The sequence below is a fragment of the Lissotriton helveticus genome, chromosome 8, assembly GCF_964261635.1.
Source record: "Lissotriton helveticus chromosome 8, aLisHel1.1, whole genome shotgun sequence".
NCBI classification, from domain to species: Eukaryota; Metazoa; Chordata; class Amphibia; order Caudata; family Salamandridae; genus Lissotriton; species Lissotriton helveticus.
In genome coordinates this window covers 36,744,719-36,769,333 of record NC_136069.1, presented here as the reverse complement: position 1 = coordinate 36,769,333, position 24,615 = coordinate 36,744,719, and the positions used below count along the sequence as shown (strand labels likewise).

The following is a 24,615-nucleotide window of genomic DNA, read 5'->3' as shown; positions in this document are numbered from 1 at the left end:
TCAGCGAGCATGGCGCGCGGGGGGGAGGCATTCGAGGGGAGGGGGGGTGCCAGTCAACAGGGGTGAAATGACCTAGTCATGGATACATACATCACCGTAGACAGTATTTTGTATCATCTTCCCAGGTGCTCATTAAGTTTAGGGTCGGGGGCGCTAGAGAGCCTGGAGCAAGATGGCTGCGCCTTAGTGCCGCTCTGCTGGTCGAGTAAACAATCCGCCTATTATCCGTCACATTCGGCGCCATCCATGGTTGAAACGGACTACTACCTGCTTTGAAAGTGCTGAGGAGTGCTCCGCTGGCTTGATTTTGAGGATTGGCCGCCTCTAACACTCTGCTGCGATCTGCCGGACCTCGATGACTGCAAGATGGTGGCCCCGTGAATGTGAGCTACTGATCTCTCTGACCTGCAAGCTGCCTCCTTCACTAGCGGAACGCCTGGTGCTGCTAACTGATAGTCCTACTGCCTGACCCTCGGCGTGTGAGGAGAAGACTCTGGTGCGATTTACCCGGTCTGTAATGGGGTGGGCAGCCATTTTGTGGATCCGGCCTTGAGCAGGAGTGTTTGCCAGTGTGGTCCCGCCTGCAGTGGCGGCTCCGGCTCTGGACCCCGCTCCGGAGACCTGCGGAGGCTGTGCTGGGACTGCGGCCCCTGCCACGACCGGGATACTGCTGTGGTGCGAGGGCGCGGGGCATCCCTCGGATTACATTGCCCCCACCTGGCGTCCATTTCCTGACAGCGCCAGCTTGGAGCCCTGCACTGGCCGCCTCAGTAACGGTGGCGTGGACATTTTGTGTCTCATGGCGGTGGAACTGCTCTCCCTCGGGAGCGCATGAGCGGGGCACGGCTAAACAAGATACATCCAGGGGAACAGAGCGCCCAGACGCAGCCAAACTCGGTGAGTGGTGAGATTAAACACTCCCAACGACTTCAGTGTGTTTCACAGTGCACGTTACAGGGATTATTATAACCCTGTACTACTTGAGGGACTTGCATGTGGCGCCCATTACCCATTCTCAACCTAATCCTGTTGGTACTTTTGCTTCTGGGAGAGTAGCCCACTTTGGACTTTGCCTGCCTCAAGTGCACAACTGTAAATACATCGGGGGACTGCACCCTACTGCACGCTCATTTGAAGACAAGAATAGTGCTTTCAGCTTTGGGCCATCCAACCCTTCATACAGCCCTGGATGTAACTGGTTTTGCCCGATTGCACCGCCATTTGCTGCATTCTCCTCCCAGTACTTCCCAATACAGCATAAACGGCAATACCACACCTTATCCTCATTGCGGCGTGTCTGTGGTTGACACGGGTATACTGGACTGGGGGCCCGCTCCTGGAATTCACTTCTAGTACATGGACAGTGTGTTGGAGCTGATCGCACCATTCCCAGAGTGACACGACTTCGCGCGGCGGTAAGAGTTGTCTCGATATGGGTCGTACAGACAAACAATAGAGTAAGCTACAATTTGAAGCTAAAAAACATACTAAATCTCCCACGCCCACTGCCTCCGACACAGAACCGGACCCAGAACCGGGAACGACTACAAAACTGGAGTGAATGATGCTCACCATACAACAAAGTCTACAAACTATTGATGCTAAAATTGATCATCTAAATCTGCGCATGGACACTATGGCCTTGAAGATCGACGAGCACGGCACACAAATTGGGAAGTCGGAGAAGCGCATCTCGGCCACGGAGGATCGCGTGGAGGTGGTGGGGACTTTATGCGCTACCATGGGGAAAATACTGGAGGTCATCAAGGCAAAAAAGAAGGACATTGAAGCCCGTTCCCGCAGAAATAACCTCTGTATACTTGGAATCTCCGAAACCACAAACACCGGGCCCATGGAGACGTAAGTCGAAACGCTGCTCACAACGCTGCTGGGAGCTGAACACTTCTCGAAGGTACTAATAGTTGAACGGGCTCATCGTTCCTTGCCTGCAAGACCAGTCCCGGGGGGCTTCACCGCGCCCTATAATTGCCAGACTCCTTAACTATAGAGACAGGGACACTGCGCTCCGTCTGGCTAGGGAAAGAGGAAAGCTCGACTATCAAGGAATGAAAATAGAACTCTTCCCTGACTTCACCGTCGGAGTGCTACAAGCTTGACGAGAATTCCAAACTGTTAAGAAGAAGCTGCAAACTCTCCAAATTCCTTACGTAATGCTTTACCCTTCTAGTCTGAGGATACAACATGATGGGAAAGCGAGAATATTTACGACACCGAAGGAGGCGCTACAATACAGTCAGTGGCTGGAGCGGCAGGAGGCACTAGATGAGAAAGGTGGACTTTCCGATTCCGAAGGATGAATCTGTTTCTGAATGTACTGTTGGCTGCATTCCCTTTGGGCGCTTGCATGCGATTTATCTGGTTGGCTTCTAACCCGTGATTAATACTCGAAATGTAATGGATAGTTCGGTGAGTTTCAAATTTGACAAGATATGCTTGCAATTTTCATGTATATTGACACAGTCAACAGCTAGGAAGAGTACTCCACACCTGATGTTGTAATAGGTAATAATTGTACTTCTTTGAAGTTTACAAATAGCCATGAGATGGTTAGCCGATCTCAGCCTGGCTCGACCCACCCCGCTTACACGGGGGGCCGTGGGCTACTAGCGCCCCACAGTATGGGAATTCCCCACAAAGTTCTGTTTCTGAGTTGGGGCCCCTTGGCGGCCTTTAATGGGTTAATACATTCAATTGTTCTTCACATGTTATGCACTGTGAGATCACTATTGTTTTATTTCTGTTATGTTTTCTGGAGGGTCTATTCGTGGTTAGGTTTCAACACCGCTGTGGCTGGGAGGGGTGGTTGGGGAACACTGTTATATTATAATAACATTGAACGTGATTCACCAGTAGGTTCTGAGCTATATGTCACATGTAAGTTCGACTGTGTTGCACTCTTGATACTTAAATTTCGCAGACATGGCTGATTCAAAACGATCTATCATTTCTTGGGTGAGTTGGAATGTGAGAGAGCTCAACTATGCTAAGAAGGTGCAACAGGTGCTAGCTTATCTTGACAGGCACCATATTCAAATTGCCCTGTTGCAGGAGACACACCTTACGAAGCAGGTCGTATCGCACATTGCCACAAGATGGGCGGGGGTAAGGCTAGCCGTGTCATATTCATCTTATGCCCGGGGAGGTATGGCTTTGGTGAGGAAAATGTTTCCATTTGTGCCCACACATGTAGATGGAAGATGTAAATGGGCGGTATATAATAGTGCAGGGTACGCTCTATAACACACGTTTGACTATTGTGAACATATATGGTCCCAACACTGATGATCCCGCTTTTTTCGATGCCCTGTGGTGTAAACTCTATAAATTATCCCGTGACACTTATTTCTAGTGGAGATTTTAATGTGGTATTAGATTCCACGATGGACAGAATGACTACAGCAGATCCTCCCCCCGAAGGGCTACTGGTGCTGTGCTTGATGGGATGAGATCGCTGGGCCTCACTGATGTCTGGAGAATAAGACACCCACGCGCCTGGGAAGGTACATGTCACTCATATGTGAGACAGTCCTGGTCGCATATTGATCATTTGCTGGGAACACAGGATATCTATGAATGGGTTGGGCAAACAAGGCACCTGCCTAGAACATTGTCTAATCACTCCCCAGTGGCTTTGGACAGGATACTCCCTTCTCACACTCCCCCCTTTCAATGGCGACTACAATCATCTTCGTTACTCGACCCAGTCTTTAATGAGGGTATACGTGAAGCCATAGCAGACTATTTCTCACTGAATACTGGGTCAGTCCGAACTATGGAAACACTGTGGGAAGCCTTTAAAGTGACCATTCGGGGTAAATGTATCGGCCTCCAAGCCGGGGTTTTAAAATCTCTATGCCGCACCATGGCGACACTGGAACGAGAGTTGGGTGACCTGGAGAGCAAATGTAATGCCCGATCAGACCCCAGCATACTGGCACGCATTAAGTAGAAAATTGTAGAATACCATGAATTAGCTGACCAAGAGGTAAAACACTTATCCCACCGGTACAACGCATGTTACTATGGAGAGGGTTGCCGGCTGGGTAGGACACTCGCGCCCGTATGCTAGAACCCCAGTCCAGGGCACACATGATTCAAGCGATCACTGTCGATGACGGCACACACTATGACACGCTGGCTATTCTGAATGTGTTTACGGAGTATTATGCTGGGATGTACGCTCACCGGCCCACAGCAGACGCTGGTGTGCTTGAGCAATACCTTGATGATATTGCACTGGTGTGGCTTTCGCTGGGGCAACAAGATTTTTTGATGCACCAACTCACATTATGTGAAGTGCAGGATGCTATAGCCCCTTTACCTAACGGGAAGGCTGCGTCACTGATGGGCTGCCAGCAGTGCTTAATTTGTAAAAAAATGAAGTGTCTGGGCTGAAACTGCTGCCAAGGAGGCTACAGCCCACTTCTACCTCCGCTGTGCCCAACTCTCAACACCCGCACTGCCTCAGTCTCTATCCTGGAACCATGCTCTGCTGACTGTCCCCTAAGACATGTGTTTTACTTCTTTACCTACACCGACAGATGAGTGCGAAAACAAAATGTACACGAAATGAAAATGCTTTTTTTTTTACATATTAATCAGTGCGGTCTGACTGGGTTTGTTGCAGGTCATGAGGCTGCTTGAGCACAGCAGGTCATGTCACTGCTAGTGCTGCCTGTAATTAGTTTGGTCCAGTTACGACGATGGCATAAGCATCCACTGCTCAGCTTGCTGTGACCCTGCCTGCTACACACAAGCACTGACCCCAGCCGCAATGCTGCAATGCCTGTGAGACGCGAGTATGGCTGTTGCACCTTCTGGGCTCAAGCACACTCAGCAATTAGCACGCTTGGAGGCAGCGCACGGAAACTGAAGGTGACTCCATAGCGCACAAAAGTTGCGGTGGACCACAGCCACATCAAGCTTGTTGAGGATAGTCGCAATGCAGGGCTGCAGGCCCCCACTACAATTATCCAATGGGAGGTTTAGGCTCTGCAGTGGCAGGGTGCAGCAGACTTGTGGAATAGAATGCAAGCCATTAGTTAATGATGACTTCTTGGATTCATGACAGGCGTAACGACATCATCACTAAAGTGATGATACACAATCATGCCTCCCTGAACAGATGTATGCCTGCCTATGAAAACATACCAGCCCGTCACCATGCAAAGTATGTGGTTCTTTTTATTTTAAGTTGGCCAAATAATATTGAGACCACCACCTGTAGGACCAGAAATCGTAGCCCTGTGAAAGAAGTGCGGGTGCTGGGCACCTGAAAGCACCTGCTCAAATTAAGCACTGGCTGCCAGCCAAATTTTATAAAGAATATGTAGACCAATTAGCCCCATGCCTACTTCAGCTATATGAGGAGGCATATGATACCCAGTGTTTGCCACTGGTGGTTGCGCTTTTTAAACCTGGTGAACCACCTGATCAGTGTGACTCGTATCGCCCATTATCTCTCATAAACACTGATGTTAAAATTCTAGCGAAAGTATTCGCTACGAGGATACAACTGCTCCTTCCTGTTATGGTGCTTCTGGATCAGTCGGGATTCATCCCTACTCGGTCCACGTCCCATAATCTGCACACCATTTTCACGGCAATGCATGTATTGGAGCCCACGCTGCCAGCGGTGGTGGTGCTGCTCGATGCTGCAAAAGAGTTCGACTAGATCTCCTGGTCCTACATGATCACAGTCCTCCATCGTATGGGTGTGCCGTTTGTCTTTACTAACTGGATTAGGCTGTTATAGACCTGCCCAGTGGCGCGGGTCAGAATTAATGGGCAGCTGTCAGGTAAGATTCCCATCCAGCGTGGCACGCGGTAGGGCTGCCCGCTGTCGCCACTGCTATTTGCTCTTGTGCTTGAGCCCCTATTATGTATTCTAAGACCGTGTCATGCTGTATCGGCTTTGTGGTCTTTGTAGCGTCCGCTTGCAGTTTCCATGTATGCAGATGACATGGTGCTGTATGTCCGGGAGCTAGCACGATTTCTCGCACAACTCATACAAGAGTTTGTCCGGTTTGAGCACTTCTCATGCCTCGGAATCAATTGGTACAAATCAACTAAACTACCCCTCACTGATGCCACCCAACAGTTTGACATGGAATATCCCTTAACATGGTGTACGGACTCTGTAAAATATTTAGGAATATGACTACACAGTGACCATCAGACTGTTATACAAGCTAACTTTGGCACCGCCATCGTGCAGCTTGAGGTGCAGGTAAATTGCCCCTGTCCTTTGCTGACCGCAAAGCTTTGCTGAAAATGGTGGTTCTTCCACGGTTTTTATATCGCTTTTTAAATGTTCCGGTACACCTAACGCAACACTTTTTTGAAAAACTTCGCTCTCTTCTGGTCACGCTAGCCTGGGTGGGAAAGAAGCTTCGACTCAAGTGCTAGACACTTACCCTTCCATTTGATCAAGGCAGTTTTACGGCGCACTACGCACTATGCCTACTACTGGCAGCATGATCCAGCATATATCCTGCACATGGCGGTGGAAGCGGGCACTGTGCATCCCATACCACTCAAGGCCTTGATAGTGAACACACAAACGATTTTCGAAAAATGGGAATTTGATACTGTACAAATTACATCTAGGGCCTGGCACGACTTTCGTCACCCAAGAAGCTGGCACTGAAGGCACTTGGGGAGATGGGACTATCCATCATGGCAGATGTATTCCCTGGGGGGCAATTTGTGGCCTCGGAGAGCATAGACACCAGAGGCGAGACCTCTGCCATGCAATTATTTGTATACACTAGGTTGCGCTCAGCCACCCACACTGCCCCTTCAGAACCGCCAACCCTTGAGGCACTACAACTCCTATACACTGCTACACCCAAGGCCTAGCTAGTCACCAGACTTTACAGGGCATCGCAGAATTACATGCACCTGGGGTCGCGACTGTACTGGATAAATAGAATGCTGTGCTGCCAGAGCTGCTCTCTGAGGAGGATTGGTTAAGTGGCTGCTGCCGGCAAATGGCAATCTACGGCTGGTGCACTTTAAATATTTGCATCGCTATACTATACTCCTGCACAGCTGTATAGATGTGGGCTGCGACAAACTGACACCTGTAAACTTTGTGGTGCACCCGGGGCTAGTTTTTATCATCTAGCTTGGGAATGTCCTAAAGTACTTGAATATTGGGGTGCCTTTGTACGGATTCTCTGCTTGATGATTGAGGAAACTGTGGAGTGCAACCCGGGGATGTGTCTGCTGGCGATCAGGGCTAAAGTAAAAGCACCCAAAAAGAAATGTGTGTCTATAGCACTGTTGATGGCTAAACGCAGGATCTCTATCTGCTTGGAAGGTAGGATGGTGCCTACCACTAGGCTGTGGTTGCAGGACTTGACTTATTGCCGTGACCAGCTCACATGTTATGCAGAAGAGCTACTGTCTATGTCCAAACCGCGAGATATTTGGGGGCCGCTTACGTCCTACCTGTGGTCACTTACAGATATTTGATTACTGTACTGTACTTGTACCACTCCCTGCCAACCCTCACCCTATAGGATGACGCCTGATAATAACATGTCTAGAACTGTCTGACCTCTTGATGGTGTGCTATGCAACACTTTGTTCTCGGTACTGTGGTTATATATATATATATTTGGGATTGGCACCCACTTGGGATTGATATGAGTGTTTGAAAATACCCGGAGGACCCACTTTGGGCTAAGCAGGACTACCCGACCCATAAAGCAACTCTGCATTTTGAAGTCCCAACATGGGCGGAGCTATATGGTAATAAGTCCACATAGCTGCCGGGACTTTCAACACACGCCAGTGAACAAGGGCATGGAGCCCGAAACGTTTGGCGACTTGCTGGAAATGTGTCTTCGCATTTTGCCTACTGCCTGCAAATAAAGAAGGTGATACTTCCGTGTTGGCGTCTCTGTGCAGGGCAACTTGTGATGTTTGGATTTAAAGAGCGGCGCGCCTCGCCGCAGAGATGCCCCCCCGCATATCCAGCGGGCCTGCAGAGCCTGACGACACGGGCGTTTTGAGGGGAAGTACGTGCCGAACTTTGCAGGAATGAACATTGGCAGGAACAGTGTGTTTTCCCCTTTTTTGGCACCCACTTGGGATTGATATGAGTGTTTGAAAATACCCGGAGCACCCACTTTGGGCTAAGCAGGACTACCTGACCCATAAAGCAACTCTGCATTTTGAAGTCCCAACATGGGCGGAGCTATATGGTAATAAGTCCACACAGCTGCCGGGACTTTCAACACACGCTAGTGAACAAGGGCATGGAGCCTGAAACGTTTGGCGACTTGCTGGAAATGTGTCTTCGCATTTTGCCTACTGCCTGCAAATAAAGAAGGTGATACTTATTTCCGTGTTGGCGTCTCTATGCAGGGCAACTTGTGATGTTTGGATTTAAAGAGCGGCGCGCCTCGCTGCAGAGATGCCCCCCCGCATATCCAGCGGGCCTGCAGAGCCTGACGACACAGGCGTTTTGAGGGGAAGTAAGTGCCGAACTTTGCAGGAATGAACATTAGCAGGCACAGTGTGTTTTCCCCTTTTTTGGCACCGACTTGGGATTGATATGATTGTTTGAAAATACCAGGAGCACCCACTTTGGGCTACGCAGGACTACCGGACCCATAAAGCAACTCTGCATTTTGAAGTCCCAACATGGGCGGAGCTATATGGTAATAAGTCCACACAGCTGCCGGGACTTTCAACACACGCTAGTGAACAAGGGCATGGAGCCCGAAACGTTTGGCGACTTGCTGGAAATGTGTCTTCGCATTTTGCCTACTGCCTGCAAATAAAGAAGGTGATACTTACTTCCGTGTTTGCGTCTCTATTCAGGGCAACTTGTGATGTTTGGATTTAAAGAGCGGCGCACCTCGCTGCAGAGATGCCCCCCCGCATATCCAGCGGGCCTGCAGAGCCTGACGACACGGGCGTTTTGAGGGGAAGTAAGTGCCGAACTTTGCAGGAATGAACATTGGCAGGCACAGTGTGTTTTCCCCTTTTTTGGCACCCACTTGGGATTGATATGAGTGTTTGAAAATACCCGGAGCACCCACTTTAGGCTAATCAGGACTACCTGACCCATGAAGCAACTCTGCATTTTGAAGTCCCAACATGGGCGGAGCTATATGGTAATAAGTCCACACAGCTGCCGGGACTTTCAACACACGCCAGTGAACAAGGGCATGGAGCCCGAAACGTTTGGCGACTTGCTGGAAATGTGTCTTCGCATTTTGCCTACTGCCTGCAAATAAAGAAGGTGATACTTACTTCCGTGTTGGCGTCTCTATGCAGGGCAACTTGTGATGTTTATATATATATATATATATATACATACATACATATATATATATATATATATATATATATATATATATATATATATATACACATACATATATATATATATATATACACATACATATATATATATATATTACCTACTGGCGGTCGCCAGTAGGTATATATAGTTAGGATTTTTTCTCTATGGGTTTTTTGAAAATTCTATGTCTAATAACTTTGGCGTTTGTGGACGGAATTGGCTGAAATTTTCAGGAAAATGGCACATTTTGTTTCTGAGCAGCCCTTGAAAATTTGGGGGGGGGTTCGTCCAGTGGGGGCCGAGAAAAAAGGGGGGTCCCAAAACGTGTTTTTAACATTGAGTTTTCCATAGGGCGGTTGGCCTCACTTTTAGCCCGAACGGCTGAATGGATTTGCACGAAACTTGGCAAAATTGTAGGGACTGGTAGCCCGATGTGCCTTTTGTAGGTCTCAATATATGTGCTCCAGTGGATTTTGAGAAATTAACGTTTAAAAAAAGATATATATCTGTAACAGCGGACCGGTTAGCGCTCTGGTTCGCGGACTTTTCGCGCAACGGAGCTTTGTGAAGCGAAGCTGATTGGTTCTCTGGCGTCTGTCAACATTCCAAACAGTCCGTAGCGGCCGCCATCTTGTCTCTCGGTAGGATCGAGAGACAAGAGGAGGTCAAAACAAAGGGGGAAATAACTATAAGGGGGCATAGTAGATCCTCGCTGACCCCCTAGGTTTGATGTGGAGGTTTTAAAAGGGCCCCGCGGGGCAAAAAAAAACAAAATAATAATAATCGAACGGCTGAATGGATTTGCACGAAACTTGGCAAAATATTAGGGACTGGTAGCCCGATGTGCCTTTGCTAGGTCTCAATATATGTGCTCCAGTGGATTTTGAGAAATTAACGTTGAAAAAAAGATATATATCTGTAACAGCGCTCCGCTTCGCGTACTTTTCGCGTTACGGAGCTTTGCGAAGCTGATTGGTTCTCCGGCGTCTGTCAACATTCCAAACAGTCCGTAGCGGCCGCCATCTTGTCCCTCGGTAGGATTGAGAGACAAGAGGAGGCCAAAGCGAAGGGGGAAATGACCATAAGGGGGTATAGTAGATCCTTCCTGACCTCTTAGGTTTGATGTACCATTTTGCCAAGTTTGGTGTAATTCCGTTCAGCCATTCAGGCTGTAGACGTATGTAAATGTCCTATGGAAAATTGCATGGGGAAAACACATTTGAAAGTGTTGAAATTTAGAACCAATTAAAATGTTACTTTGGTTTTGTATTTGTGTGTGATGAAAGTTAATTGGTTATGTATATATGTCAAATGAGAGGAAACCACAGCCATTTTGTGATACTACTGTCTGAGGTACATTTGTGAGGAATTTTTGGTGGTGAATTTCTGGTGTTTGATTTACACAGTACTAACACTTCTGCTACTTTTAAAAAGGTGAGTTGTTAATTTGTATGGGGAACTATGTTGTACACTTGAAGATAATTTGAAAAATGTTTTCTGTTATTTATTTGCAGTCCTTCTGTTATACTAAATACTTGATAAAGTTAGTTTTATATTATGTATTACTAAAGACGATAAATGAAAGTGATTATTTTTTTCTGCAATTTACAGCAAGCAATTTCAAAATAAAATGGCTCACAATGAAGAGACCGTGGCAATTTCTTTTGAATTGTCCAACACATTGATTGAAATTGAGAGCACCAATAATGAAATATTGTCACAAGGAGGACATGACTTGTATGATTCCATTAGATTGATTGAAATGGACAGCACCAAGAATGAAATATTGTCACAAGGAGATGACTTGAATGATTCCACTACATTGATTGAAATTGAGAGCACCAATAATGAAATATTGTCACAAGGAGGAGATGGCTTGTATGATTCCATTAGATTGATTGAAATGGACAGCACCAATAATGAAATATTGTCACAAGGAGGAGATGACTTGAATGATTCCACTACATTGATTGAAATTGAGAGCACCAATAATGAAATATTGTCACGAGGAGATGACTTGAATGATTCCACTACATTGATTGAAATTGACAGCACCAATAATGAAATATTGTCACAAGGAGGAGATGACTTGAATGATTTTTTTGATCAATCTCTTGATGGCGAATTTATCGAGTGTTTGGAGACCATAGAGTTACAAGAATCATCATTGGAGACTTTTAATGAGGACATTGCTGATGAGGACATGTTACTAGTTCTTTCAAATTTAGAAAATTCTGAAGAATAAATTTATATTTAGAAATCAAAAATTGTTTGAGACATTATTCATTTTTATTTTTAATTTATGAGGTTGTAGCGAAGTGATTGTAGTATAAAATGAGACTTATAGTATAGAGTGCAACATTTTTATGTTACATGGTAAGTTTACTCATATTTACTTCCCTTCTGCCACTATATTATCTCCAATGTGTATTTGACATGTCTTCTTCATCTCCGGCCTCCTTTCTCTCACTGTGTGTCTCCGATGCATCTTATCGCTGGTATTTTGTGTAATTACAGAAGAGAGTAAAATAAAATAGTTCGGAACGTGAAAAGGGGGCAAAGTAGAGTACTCCTCACCCCCTAGGCCTTTTTAGGCGGTCCCAAAAGGATCAGTTTCTGCTTTCCTGAGAGATTATGGTATGAGTTCCATATACCACAATAACTTGCATTACAACATGCAAGATATCTATCTCCTATTACCAACTTTTGGAGATATTCGCGCTAAGCGCGAATATCTCCAAAAAGTAACACCTGCCCTGAGCAGTTCTTAGCCATGTTATCCAATGGGAGGTGGATAACATGGCTAAGAGTATTAGCTCGGTAATGCATGAATATCGCTGAGTTTTTAGCGATATTCATGCATTGCGGCCGTTTATTATCGCATTTGCGATAAACCTTGATAATAGTAAGGTTTATCTTCGATAATTTCTGACGATGCTTAGTGGTAAAAAATTGGTTGGTAAGCATCGTTAGCGATAAATATCGCTTAACTTTGGTAATATGCCCCAACGTCTGTTAACGTTCGATTCGAAGGAAATGAGGAAGTGTTGAAAAACATTGTCTGCGCCATCTTGCCTTTTTTGAAATGCCACACTTTTGTCGTGCACGGCAGCCATTTTAGATGTCTTGACCAGACCCACTCTCTGCACGCTGTCGATTCGTAGCATGGCTCCTCACCCTCGTAAGCATCTCCCCCAGGCACTGGTCACCACCGCTCTCTGTCTTATGCATGGGCAATAAACCTCCCCCCATCTGCGCTGCTCTTCCCTGAGAATCACACTCTGTGCCCGCCCGACACCTCCCTTTCGCCCTATTCACTACCGCACCCTCTGACACTCCTCTTTCTCTGTGTCCGATTGTCCAGGCTATCAGCTAGCCCTGCAGATGTAGTTTATGGCCCCAGCTGTAAAGAATCACCCCTCTTCAAAGGAGTTATAGTAGATCAAGGCCCACACTCGATGAGATCCGTCACACCACACGTGTTCCTACTATCTGAAAACCATCCTGTATTGTGATTGGGGAGGGGACCGAGCCTGAAGCGGAAGATTCCAGGAATGACTCTTTGTACATCAAAGTTTTTACAATTATGTGTCACATTAAAAATATATAGCACTCCAACAAAGTAGTAGGAATATAAAACTTTAATAACATATAAATATATACAACAAAACAAAAACAGTAAAAACATTTAAACAACGAAGAGACCGTGGCAATTTCTTTTTAATTATCCAATAGATTTATTGAAATTGACAGCACCAATAATGAAATATTCTTGTCAGTAGCGGTCTGTTGTGCGAATAGTTCCAAGGCAGCAGAACGCGCTGAAATCTAGATGGCACGAAAGTGATGTCTAGTAAGTTGCCGCCCAGCAAAAAACGGCGTGGGGCGCCGCGGGGGTGAGTGAGTCCAGTAGGCACCACAGCTATTCTTACCGGCATTGCAGAATTACTGCTGGGGACAATGCCTGTGCTGTAGCAGGGTCACAGCAGAAACAAAAAGGATTCTGTTGAAGATGTTGTTGGTTTTCAATTTGAAAACAGTTCTGGTGTCAACTGCTATGCTAATGTAGTGGTTAATGTTTTGTTTTCTCTAGAAAATGTAAAAGAGGGGGAGGCAGTCCAAAGTTCCGTTAAAAGGGCAAAGGAAAGGATCGGTGGTTTGAACTATCAGTCAAAAAGGGGAGGGGGTGCAATAATTTTTCCTACCGGGTCACACTGTGCTTTCACCGGAAGTGAGGTCTGCAGGATTGTAGTAATTCAAAGTGAGGCTGGCGCCAGCATGGGAGCGCCGACGTCCCGCGGATACAGTTTCGTCACTCCACGGGCGATCATGGCAGTCATTCCCCATCGGGGGTCGGAGACTCCCGCGGCTCCTCTAGAATCTTCAAGGTCGTGGAGGACTACGGTGGTGGAGTCAACCAGTGACCGGGCCATTTCTTTATGTTGGGCCCGCTCTTGCCAGGTCGACCGCCATTTTGAGAGTTCGGCAGCTACCGGCGATCGCGGGGTCACATGAGCGGACGGGCTCCACCCTGCCGGGCGAGACGTTGCAGCATGGCCACAGTGGAAGAACCGTTATCTAGGTCGTTCCGAAACTGTGCAGCACTGTAGTTGTTAGGATGCCACCGCCTGGAGCGCTGAGGGTGCAGCTGGGAAGTCTCCACCTGGGGAGGCGGGAGAGGCCTGTTCGCACCGTCTCTCCCTCCCAGTGCACCCCACGGCGTCTCGCTTGAGATTTGTTATGGCCGGACCAGGCGATGAGGACGAGGGGGGGGTCGGAGGCATGTGCAAGACATCCCCCCCCAGTGTTGTCGCAGCCATTATAAAAGAAAGAAGTGTCCCGTCCGTCTTCGGGCCGGGCTTCCGGTGGATGTCGGCCGGACGCCCCTGGCTCTGGCCCCATGAACGGGTTTCTTGGTTTATCGGCTGCAGCCGGATCCCGTCGGCCTCGGCCCCCCGACCGTTGGTGGTCGGACCGGAAGAGCATGTGGCGGGACTACCTGCAACTCTCAAGGGCCACCGCGGCCGGACTGGGAGAGAGAGGGGAGGGTCGAGGAGACATTCCCCCCCCCCTGCAACTGTTCAGCGTTGTAAAGGCAATCCCCTGGCCGGGTCCCGCTGGCCTCGGCCTCTCCTTCGGCTACACCCTACGTTAGGATCTCCTGGCCGAGGCGTGGCAGCAGGACCTGCCTTATATGGGCTGCTCCCGGCTGGGCGTAGCCGGAACCCTGCCCCACCTTGGAAGTTTCCAGAGTGGGGGTGGATGTTCTACTGACTTGCATTTTCCCTAGTCTATCGATTTTTTTGGCGTGGCAGGCGGTGGGACAGCGAGGGGTGATTTGGTTTCTCTTACTGTTTTTCTGGTCTCTCACCACTGGCATATTTTAACGTTTTCTTGTTTCTAGGACATTAATAGGTTTTATCATTACGTTATGTTATCGTTTCTTTGTTCGTTGTTTAATAAAAGTTCATGTTCCTCAGTGGCCTACTGATTTTCGTTTTCCTATTTTTTTCTTTCCAGGTTGTTTCATGGTAAAGTTTCTGTTAACAGGATACAGTGATCACTTCGTTATTATTGCATATGTCCTTTTCACTAGGGGTGCTCTCTGGTCGGGCCAGATGACGTATCTCTAGTAAATGGTCCGGGTGAAAAAGGTGCATCAATCAGTGGGGAGTAGATAGGCATGACAGATTACAACGGGGGAGAACGGTCCGCATTACGTACCCTTTCACTACTTGCAAAGATTTTCCTACGTTTATTTGCAAACAGGGAATACCTCCAAAGAGAACTAATTCCCAAACAGTCAATGTTCGGACAATCAATCAATCAATGAGGAATGAAATAGGTACGACGTGTTAAAGGCTTGCGTTACCTACCCTTCACTATCTGCAAAGGGAGATAGAATATTCCTATTCTTCCTCGTTTGCAGGTAGAGAAGATCGTTAAGAGAATTAACTTCGAACAATTCAATGCTCGATTGAAACAATCAACAAGGGGTACTGTGAACACAAATGAACGCCGCTTATATACATACGCATTGCTATTTTCAACAGGTTGTTCCTAATGTTTCTATTTTAGCGAGGTCAAAAGAGATCCCATTAGTGGCCTACTGATTTTGCTCGATTCCTTTTGTTTTTTTACACGATTTTTCGCTATCTGCAAAGACTAAACAGAGTATTGCGACTCTGTGCTTGTTTGTAAATAGAGAATGAACCAAAGAGAACAATCAATCAAATGGAGAGAGAAGCAGGCACGACGGATTACAAAGGGGGAAAGGGCTGCGTTAACTACCCTTCACTATCTGCAAAGAGAGAGTACTCCTAATAGAAATGAGGGGTGGGGGGCAGCAATCAAAGCAGATCAGTGTGCATAAACACGAAAAAAAAAATTCTTACCACGTACTTGACATTCGACAGCTTATGATATTTGCTATTAAAAAACCATTGAAATTCACTGAAAAAACCATAGGTTATAGACCATATATAGTTAGGAATTAGCATTTACAAAACCTTGAAAATTCACTGAAAAAACCATAGGTTATAGACCATATATAGTTAGGAATTAGCATTTACAAAACCTTGAAAATTCACTGAAAAAACCATAGGTTATAGACCATATATAGTTAGGAATTAGCATTTAAAAAACCTTATTTTACTCACACAAAACCATTGAAATTCCATATATAGTTAGTTGCACTAACTATATATCGCGCACCCGCAATCCACTGCTGATGATGTCACATATTACATCATTCATGACATGGTCAGTGACATCACTGATGACATCACTGATGACATCTCAAATGACATCACTGATGACATCACTGATGACATCTCATTTGACATCAATGACCACATCACTGATGATATCATTCATGTGACAATACAATGCATCTCTTCACACTTTAATATAACCTCTGTTACACCCAGTGTTAAATACAGAGTATAATTTTTGAAACCATTGACACACCAATACTAGTTACTACATACGCACTCAGTGATTCCTATGTTTACACACACATTCACTCATTTACCCATACAATCATTCATACATACAATCACTCATCTTTACAACACTATCATATGCACTCATACACCTATACAGACTCTCACACTCTGTCACTCATCCATGGAGTTACTCACACACCTAGTCAGTCCTGTAAAGAATCAATCACACTTCCATTTTCTAATCTATACAGTTAAACATAGAGCACCTTACATTTTGAAACATATACTAACACATAATTACTCTCTTATACAATCTTTGAGACAAGTACACATTGATCTGCACAGAGTCACACACCTCCCAGCCAGCCACACACACACTCAGTCTCCCATACAAATATTTGGGCAATCAATCAATAACCCATATAGTTACTCATATAGCTACTGATCAACACATGCAGCAGTTTACAGAACAACAGACATAATGATGCACAAATTAAGACAGTTTAGTCACTAACCCATGCACTCAGTGAGACACATTTAATCACTCACTCATACAGTCAGTCACGCACCTACTAAATCCTTCATCCAGACACTTCTACATCTACTCATTCTTCAATATGTAAAACATATTTAAACTTTACAGAAACACACAGTCACTGGATGATGTCATCAGTGATGTCATCAGTGATGTCATTTGAGATGTCATCAGTGATGTCATCAGTGATGTCACTGACCATGTCATGAATGATGTAATATGTGACATCATCAGCAGTGGATTGCGGGTGCGCGATATATAGTTAGTGCAACTAACTATATATGGAATTTCAATGGTTTTGTGTGAGTAAAATAAGGTTTTTTAAATGCTAATTCCTAACTATATATGGTCTATAACCTATGGTTTTTTCAGTGAATTTTCAAGGTTTTGTAAATGCTAATTCCTAACTATATATGGTCTATAACCTATGGTTTTTTCAGTGAATTTTCAAGGTTTTGTAAATGCTAATTCCTAACTATATATGGTCTATAACCTATGGTTTTTTCAGTGAATATATATATACATACATATATATATATAATATAAAATCATGCATACTGTACCAATGCCATACATTGAAAAATTGTAAACTGTTCCTTACTGTATTTTGAAAAGCGAAAATAAATGAAATTAAAAAAAGTTTAGGGTCATTTCCTGTGCGCTGCATGTGATTTCTTTTCAGCAACACTCCAGTGAGCAGCAGCTTTAAGCAATGTGTTAAGCTTTAACAGTCTAACCAGTGCATGACTATTTTTCTCCTAACTGATAGCAGGGTAAATACAGAAATTGTTGTCTCTATAAACACCTTTCAATACGTTTACTGTTCTCTCGCAGTTAAAGTGCTAGTAATCAACAGGACTACAATATGTGGATAAAAGTCAGCTCTGGGATTTCCATACCTGGTACAGACATATCTCATGCAGCTACTTAAAAGCCAAGTATACCGTTCAATCTGGCACCACCAGTACTTGTTTAAACATGTGCCTAAGCCCTGTGCAAGTCAGCTTCAGTTAGTTCTACACATCTTACTTGGGACTGATTAGCAGATCTGGTTGCTTCCTGATTGATCTGTGCATCATATGTATGATATCGAAATCAAATGGCTCCTCATATGGTTGACAACAGTGTTTGAGACTGGACAGTGTTAAAAGAAATTTACCATTTCAACTTAATTACTTATGGTAAGGTTGCGAACAATAAGAACTGCCCTCCCTCTAAACTGTTTGTGTTGAACCTAATAATTGAATACAGGGCCAATCTGTGTGCATGCAGCAGGAAGCAGTAATACACTGAAATGTGGCATTGCTTGGCTGCTGTCTTTGTCAGTGAACGTACGGACATCATACACTTTGACCTGCCATCCAATTCTCATTTTCCGTCTAGGATTTGTTTTTTGTCCTGAAAATGATTCTGTTGTGTTTTTATTTTCATTGTAACATTATTATTTCCGAAACTATGAACATGATAAAGTGAAATATATTAATTAATTGTCTTGCTGTGCCATAGGACTTAAGCTACAACTCACTGACCAAGGCCAAGAAGGCCAACACCATTATGTGTTGTTGTGTCTGTTACTATTCAAATGAATGTGGATTCTGGTACATATTGAACTGTTGTTATTTTATTGCAGTATGACCATTGAATGCTGATTTCCATTAGAATGATTGTCAGTTGTGGTACAGTGAGCTAAAAAGATGGACTGCATTGCAACCTTGAGTAATAACCGTTGGCTAGAATGTATTCAAGTGTTTAATTTTTTTTGACATTTCTTCAGAGACACATTGTACACTTTGCTGCTTATAGATTACGCCATTGCAGGTATTTTTGTATCCACAGGAAGGAGATTCCTGAACACATATTAAGATGAAGAGTAATGACGAACATATGATAAAACTGGAAAGTTATCCGATACCTGAGAAGAACCAGAAATGCCAGACAGCAATTCGAAATAGAACAACTCAGTAAGAGACAGAGAATCTTGTACATGAACAGACATATCCTGTAAGTGTAAGAACATCAAGTGCAATCCAGCGGCTTCAAGAGGATGAGGGCATCCATGCTGCCGTTCCCAAAACATCCAAATAAATTAAAATCACAAAAAATACACAGGCAGAACACATCCACAATTAAGACATGCTAAAGACCACCCTTTAGCTTCGATAATTATGCTGTGATGTTAGTCCATCATAAACGCTGTTTTGGCTGGACCTTGCAATCCGCAGAAAGAGCAGTGATCTGAAAGTTAAGATACAAGTGCTTGGCTACTTGCAATGCAGAAAATTATTCTAGAACATAACACCTTGGTATTGAGTTTTGTTCTTTGTGTATGTCATTGATATTGCCCAAGAAGCAGACTATTTAGATAAGCTGTGAGGTTTATTATTTGCCCACATCCTAGAAAGTTCTTAACACACGGCTCCTGATAGAAAGACCATAGATATGTTATCAGTCCTGCAAGAACAGATATACTGCAAATACCTAGTTAATAATCAATTATAGTAAGTGGTTCAGGAACCACAATGATCAGTCAGCAAACACATTAACCTGATTTTAGCCAAAATATAACCAACGTTTAGACTCTAAACCCCAAAGAAAAACCCATACACAACAACGAAAGACGAGCTTTGGCTTTTCCTCAGAATTGTAGTAGTACCACCAACCGTGTACAGGGGAAAACGCGTGAGGATAGATTGAATATGGCAATAGTGTTCATCAGCCATCACAACCAAGAGTTCATTAACAAACAAAAGAAATAACATAAAGGTTCTGTGTTCGTGAGAAGAGTTTTAATCATTCATCCCTACACTGCCACCAGTACCAACTTAACAGAAAACCTATTTAGGTGTAATGAATATAAGATGCCTTTTAACGAGTTATCAGCTCTGAGGGGCAAATATCAAATGCATACAGCAGAACTCACAGGCAGTGAAAATGAAAAGAGCTTTACGGCCTCAGCAAACCACAAGATCCATCAACGAACGCACACAGAAAAACCTTACACCTGCAGTGAATGTGGAATGAGCTTTAATAGATCCTCAAATCTAGAGAGTCATCACTTAACACATACAGGAGAAAAACCATACACTTGCAGTGAATGTGGAAAGAGCTTTGCTCTAGCATGGGGTCTAACCCTCCATCAGCGATGGCATACAGGAGAAAAACCATATACTTGCAGTGAATGTGGAAAGTGCTTTAGCAGATCTGCACATCTAAAGGTCCACCAGCGAACACACATAGAGGAAAAACCATTCACATGCAATGAATGTGGAAAGCACTTTGCTGAACCGATAGCATTAACCGTCCATCTGCAATGTCATACAGGAGAAAAAGTATACACATGCAGTGAATGTGGAAAGACCTTACTTCACGCACAGGCACTAACCTACCATCTGCGCAGGCATACAGGAGAAAGACCATACACATGTAGTGAATGTGGAAAGAGCTTTATTCAAACAGCACACCTAGCCACCCATCTGCGAAGCCATACAGGAGAAAAACCATTCACATGTAGTGAATGTGGAAAGAGCTTTACTCAAGCAGCACACCTAGCCACCCATCTGCGAAGGCATACAGGAGAAAAGCCATTCATATGCAGTGAATGTGGAAAGAGCTTTAGTAGATCTACACATCTAAGGGGTCACCAGCGAAAACACACAGGGGAAAAACCATACACATGCAGTGAATGTGGAATAAGTTTTGCTCATTTAACAAGTCTAAAGATCCACCAGCGCAAACACACAACAAAAACCATACACATCGATGAATGTGGAAATGTTTTAACTCAAGCATTCATCCTACCTATCCATCTGCAAATACATGTAGCAGAGAAACCATAGTCTTGAAGTAAATGTGGAAAAAGCTTTAGTAAATTCACACATCCAAAGAGCCACCATCTAACACACAGGGAACTACTTTACTCGGAGAATGTGAAAGAGCTTTACTCAAGCATCAGATCTAACTATCCATCTGCAATGGCATATAGACGAAAAACATGCAAATGCAGTGAATGTTGAAAGAGCTTTAGTAAATCCAATCATCTGAAGGATCAGCAACTAACGCACAATTTGTGAAAGAAAAAAACACGCACATGCAGTGGATGTGGAAAGAGATATACTCAAGCATCAGTCCTAACTACCCATCTGTGAAGGCCTACAGAAGAAAAACTATACAAATGCAGGGAAGGTGGAATGGGCTTTGCTAGATCAACATACCTAAAATGCCACCAGCAATCACACATAGGAAAAACAACATCAAATATCAGGGCTGTTTCAGTTTTTCATATACTGTAAGACACCTCCTATAGAGGTAGTAAATGAAGGAATGGCTTTTATGATGTATTATGCATATTGGTGAATTGGAGGACACACAAAGAGGAAATAACATTCTGGATGGATGTGAGAAGTGCCTCCGTGCTTTTTTGCAACTACATGTGCATCAGCAAATATACACGCACGAAACCTCATACATGAGCATCTAATACGATGATTTTCAGCCTGTCATGAAATTATAAGTCGTTTTAGCAATGCATCCAAGAAAATAATTTTGGCTACAGTAAACGTGGGAGGGCTTCATTTGCCTTTCACTGTTTTATGAAGAAACAATGTCTAGACCTTGCGAATGTCTGGTAAGATTCAATTATTGTGCTTTATAGCTTTGCGAAAACACAACATATGTTGAAGCTACCCTCCCACTGGGGAAGTTGCCTTGCGCATGCTGTAAGGAGAGCTAGCTGTTTGGCCATATTACTCAGTATGTTGGTAACCTTAAACTTTTGACTTGCTGATGAAACCCATATTTGAAAGGGACCCATGAAATGCCTTTAGAACCCCATGAGGCAGTATAAAAGCATATTACAGGATTACCCAGTATGTGATTTTTCTCTAATAATGTTATGTTATGTTATCCGGATTTATTGTGCGCACAGATGCCCCAGCAAAGGGGCGTCCTGGCGCAAGTACAGAACAAAAAGAAAGCCGGACAAAGGTGAGAAACAAAACACAACACAGAAAAGCTAAGGCGCTAAGGGGAAAAGAAAAGTTTTGACAGCCTTCCTAAAAGCAAGGAGCCCGTCGATGGCACGAATATGGACAGGCAGGGAATTCCATAGTTTGGCGGCAAGAACTCGAAAAGAGCGTCCGCCAATCCTGGATCTCTTAAAGCGAGGTACTATGGTCAGGTGGAGATCAGAGGACCTCAGAGAGCGAGCTGGAACGTAGGGGGAGATAAGATGCTCCAGAATCTGAGGAGATGACAATTTGAGGATTTTAAATGTCAGAGTCAATGATTTAAACATTATTCTCTGTGCCACCGGGAGCCAGTGGAGATTATGAATAGTTTTCCTAGCTGAACAGAATTTAGGTAAGCCAACCAGAGCCCTGGCGGCAGCGTTCTGGACGCGTTGGAGACGGGAGAGTTCAGCCTGATTGACTCCAAGAAAAAGAGAACTAGCATAATCTAGTTTAGACAGGATCATGGCTTGCACAATGAGTTGTCGAGTGGGAGCGTCGAAGTATTTGAAGGTGGACCGAAGTTGACGCAAAATCCCAAAACATGCTGCAGCAATCTTTTTAGTATGGGTGGAAAAACTCAGTTGGGAGTCAAACCATACCCCAAGATTTTTAACTTCAGTGACAGGGGTAGGAGTAGGACCGAGCTCATGCGGCCACCAGTTATCGCCCCACAGATGTGATTGTTTCCCCACAATAAGCACCTCAGTTTTCTTGGCGTTTAATTGCAGGAAATTGTCATTCATCCAGTGGGCCACAGATATAAGTCCCTCACGGAACTTGACTGCCTCAAGATCGGAAGCCCCACTAATAGCAACCGCCAGCTGAGTGTCGTCTGCGTAGGATACGATGGAAAGGTTCCCACGCATGGCGACAGAAGCTAGCGGTTGGACATAAAGATTAAATAAAGTGGGGCTAAGAGCCGATCCCTGAGGAACTCCCTGGGCAATCGCATGTGGTTTGTATGATCTTATGTCATTGCTCAGATCTGGCAAATATAAATACTTGTAAATGGAACAGTATAGTGTGTTAAGGATAGGATACATCAATCTTTTATTATGTATATTTTTCTTCTAGTTTTTTAAATAGTTATTATGATGTGAAGTATGGCCAGAGGACACCATCTTACAGAAACCTTTTTAAGTCTTGGACTTTCTTTTAACAATCATTTGAATGAGGTCTGTCAGTTTCTATTGAAAAAGAACCACAATTACAATACCTGCAATTCACCAATGTATATTCAGTGAAATCCTGCCACGCAGCATCCAATTGACATTGATTCATCTGGGCATCCTGATGGTGTCCTACTATTTATATTTGTTAGAAAATAAATTCAGAATGCATTTTGTATCTTTAAAAAATGTTTTTTTTTAATTTCACTTATTGTTGGTGATCTTGTCATATCTGTAAACAACGACCCAGTTTAGAACATGTTTCTTCTCTACTTTGTGTACAGATTACTGTTAAGCATAGATATTGTCTTTCTGCTTTTTTGGGAATATTGCTGAAAGGATTTCATGCTAATACATGTTTCACTTATTAAAAGGCACTCGGGCACAATAATTGTCTCATAGACATACATGCATTTCTTTTATTTCTGATAAACTCCAGTAGAAGCAGTATGTGCTTGCCAGGTTCAAAAGATTGGACTATAACATACCCAAGTGGGATGGGTTAAGTAAATACGCTTCTTGTTAGAAAAGCAGAACATGCTATGGAAAGCTGTAGATAAGATAACTTATACCACTTCCTAAGCATTCTTCTTTCCTTGAAAAACGCTAAACTAAATATGAAGCATGCATCATTCACACAATGATCTTCCATGCTAACTTGATACCATCTACTCTCAGTTGACATTGACTTGTATGCCCCGAATGAAGGTCCAGTATGGAGATCTTGCTAACTCTCTGCCTCATTGATGAGCTTTACTCTCTCTGGAAGGGGCTCTGTGAAAGGCCCAATATAAGGTACAAATACTTTCTTTTTGTTTCATTGTATTTGTTTGATTATAAAGATATGTTATATGGCTAACATTGCATGGTTAGGAGACTTTGGGTTTTACTGAATTATGGCTTTTGAAACTAATGTTAAATAGTTTTAATCGTGTAATTATTAAAACAGAATGTATCTTGATGCATAGACTGTAATATGTTGTGTATGTTGACGGGGATGAATTTCGAGTTGGGAAATCTTCAGTTAGCCATCATCAGCAAAGTTCATAAGTAGCAAATTACAGTCAGCAGCTTTGCATTGTATGATTTGTCATGCTGTATTCTTGTGGATTAGCTATTGGCAAAACTATTTGGCTATAACCATTTCTGGTGAAGAATTGGGTTGGTAGTTTGGTCTGCCCTGTTCCCATGATGCACTGGGCCAGGGACAGACTAATTTGCATATAGCCAGGTTCTGAGCTGGGATGGGGCAGTGAGCTAAATAACGGTGATGGATCAAGCCCTGATCTTTGGACTGGGTAAGAGTGGTCTGCTTAATTCAGACACTCTGTTCATCACCACCCCCTTTTCTGAAAGGGTTACAGTGGGGGTTGCCAGAGAGTTGCTGCCCACTCTGCTCTAAACTTCTAAGGCCAGAGTCTAAATTCCACCTCCATCCTACAGCTTATATGTTTAAAACACCAAACAATGGAATACCTAAATAGTGTTAGGCCAGGGAGGGTGCTTGGCGTGACCGTGGAGCTGAGCGGTATATGGGATGCATGAAGCCAGTCCTGCTGCGGTCGCTCATTCCAGCTGCAAGGTCTAATTGTGTGAACCATTCGATAACTCC

The 24,615-nt window shown here is 44.2% G+C and overlaps 1 protein-coding gene across 1 annotated transcript in view; it reads left to right on the top strand.

Moving 5' to 3' along the window:
- The window catches only part of LOC144772296 (uncharacterized), a 36,711-nt gene extending 12,747 nt beyond the window's left edge, over positions 1–23,964 (top strand). Inside the window, exon 3 of the mRNA XM_078656523.1 lies at positions 18,662–23,964. Within this exon, the coding sequence (XP_078512649.1) occupies positions 19,684–20,661 (978 nt within the window). The 5' untranslated portion in view covers positions 18,662–19,683 and the 3' untranslated portion in view covers positions 20,662–23,964. The remainder of the gene's footprint in view (positions 1–18,661) is intronic.
- Positions 23,965–24,615: the final 651 nt, after the last annotated feature.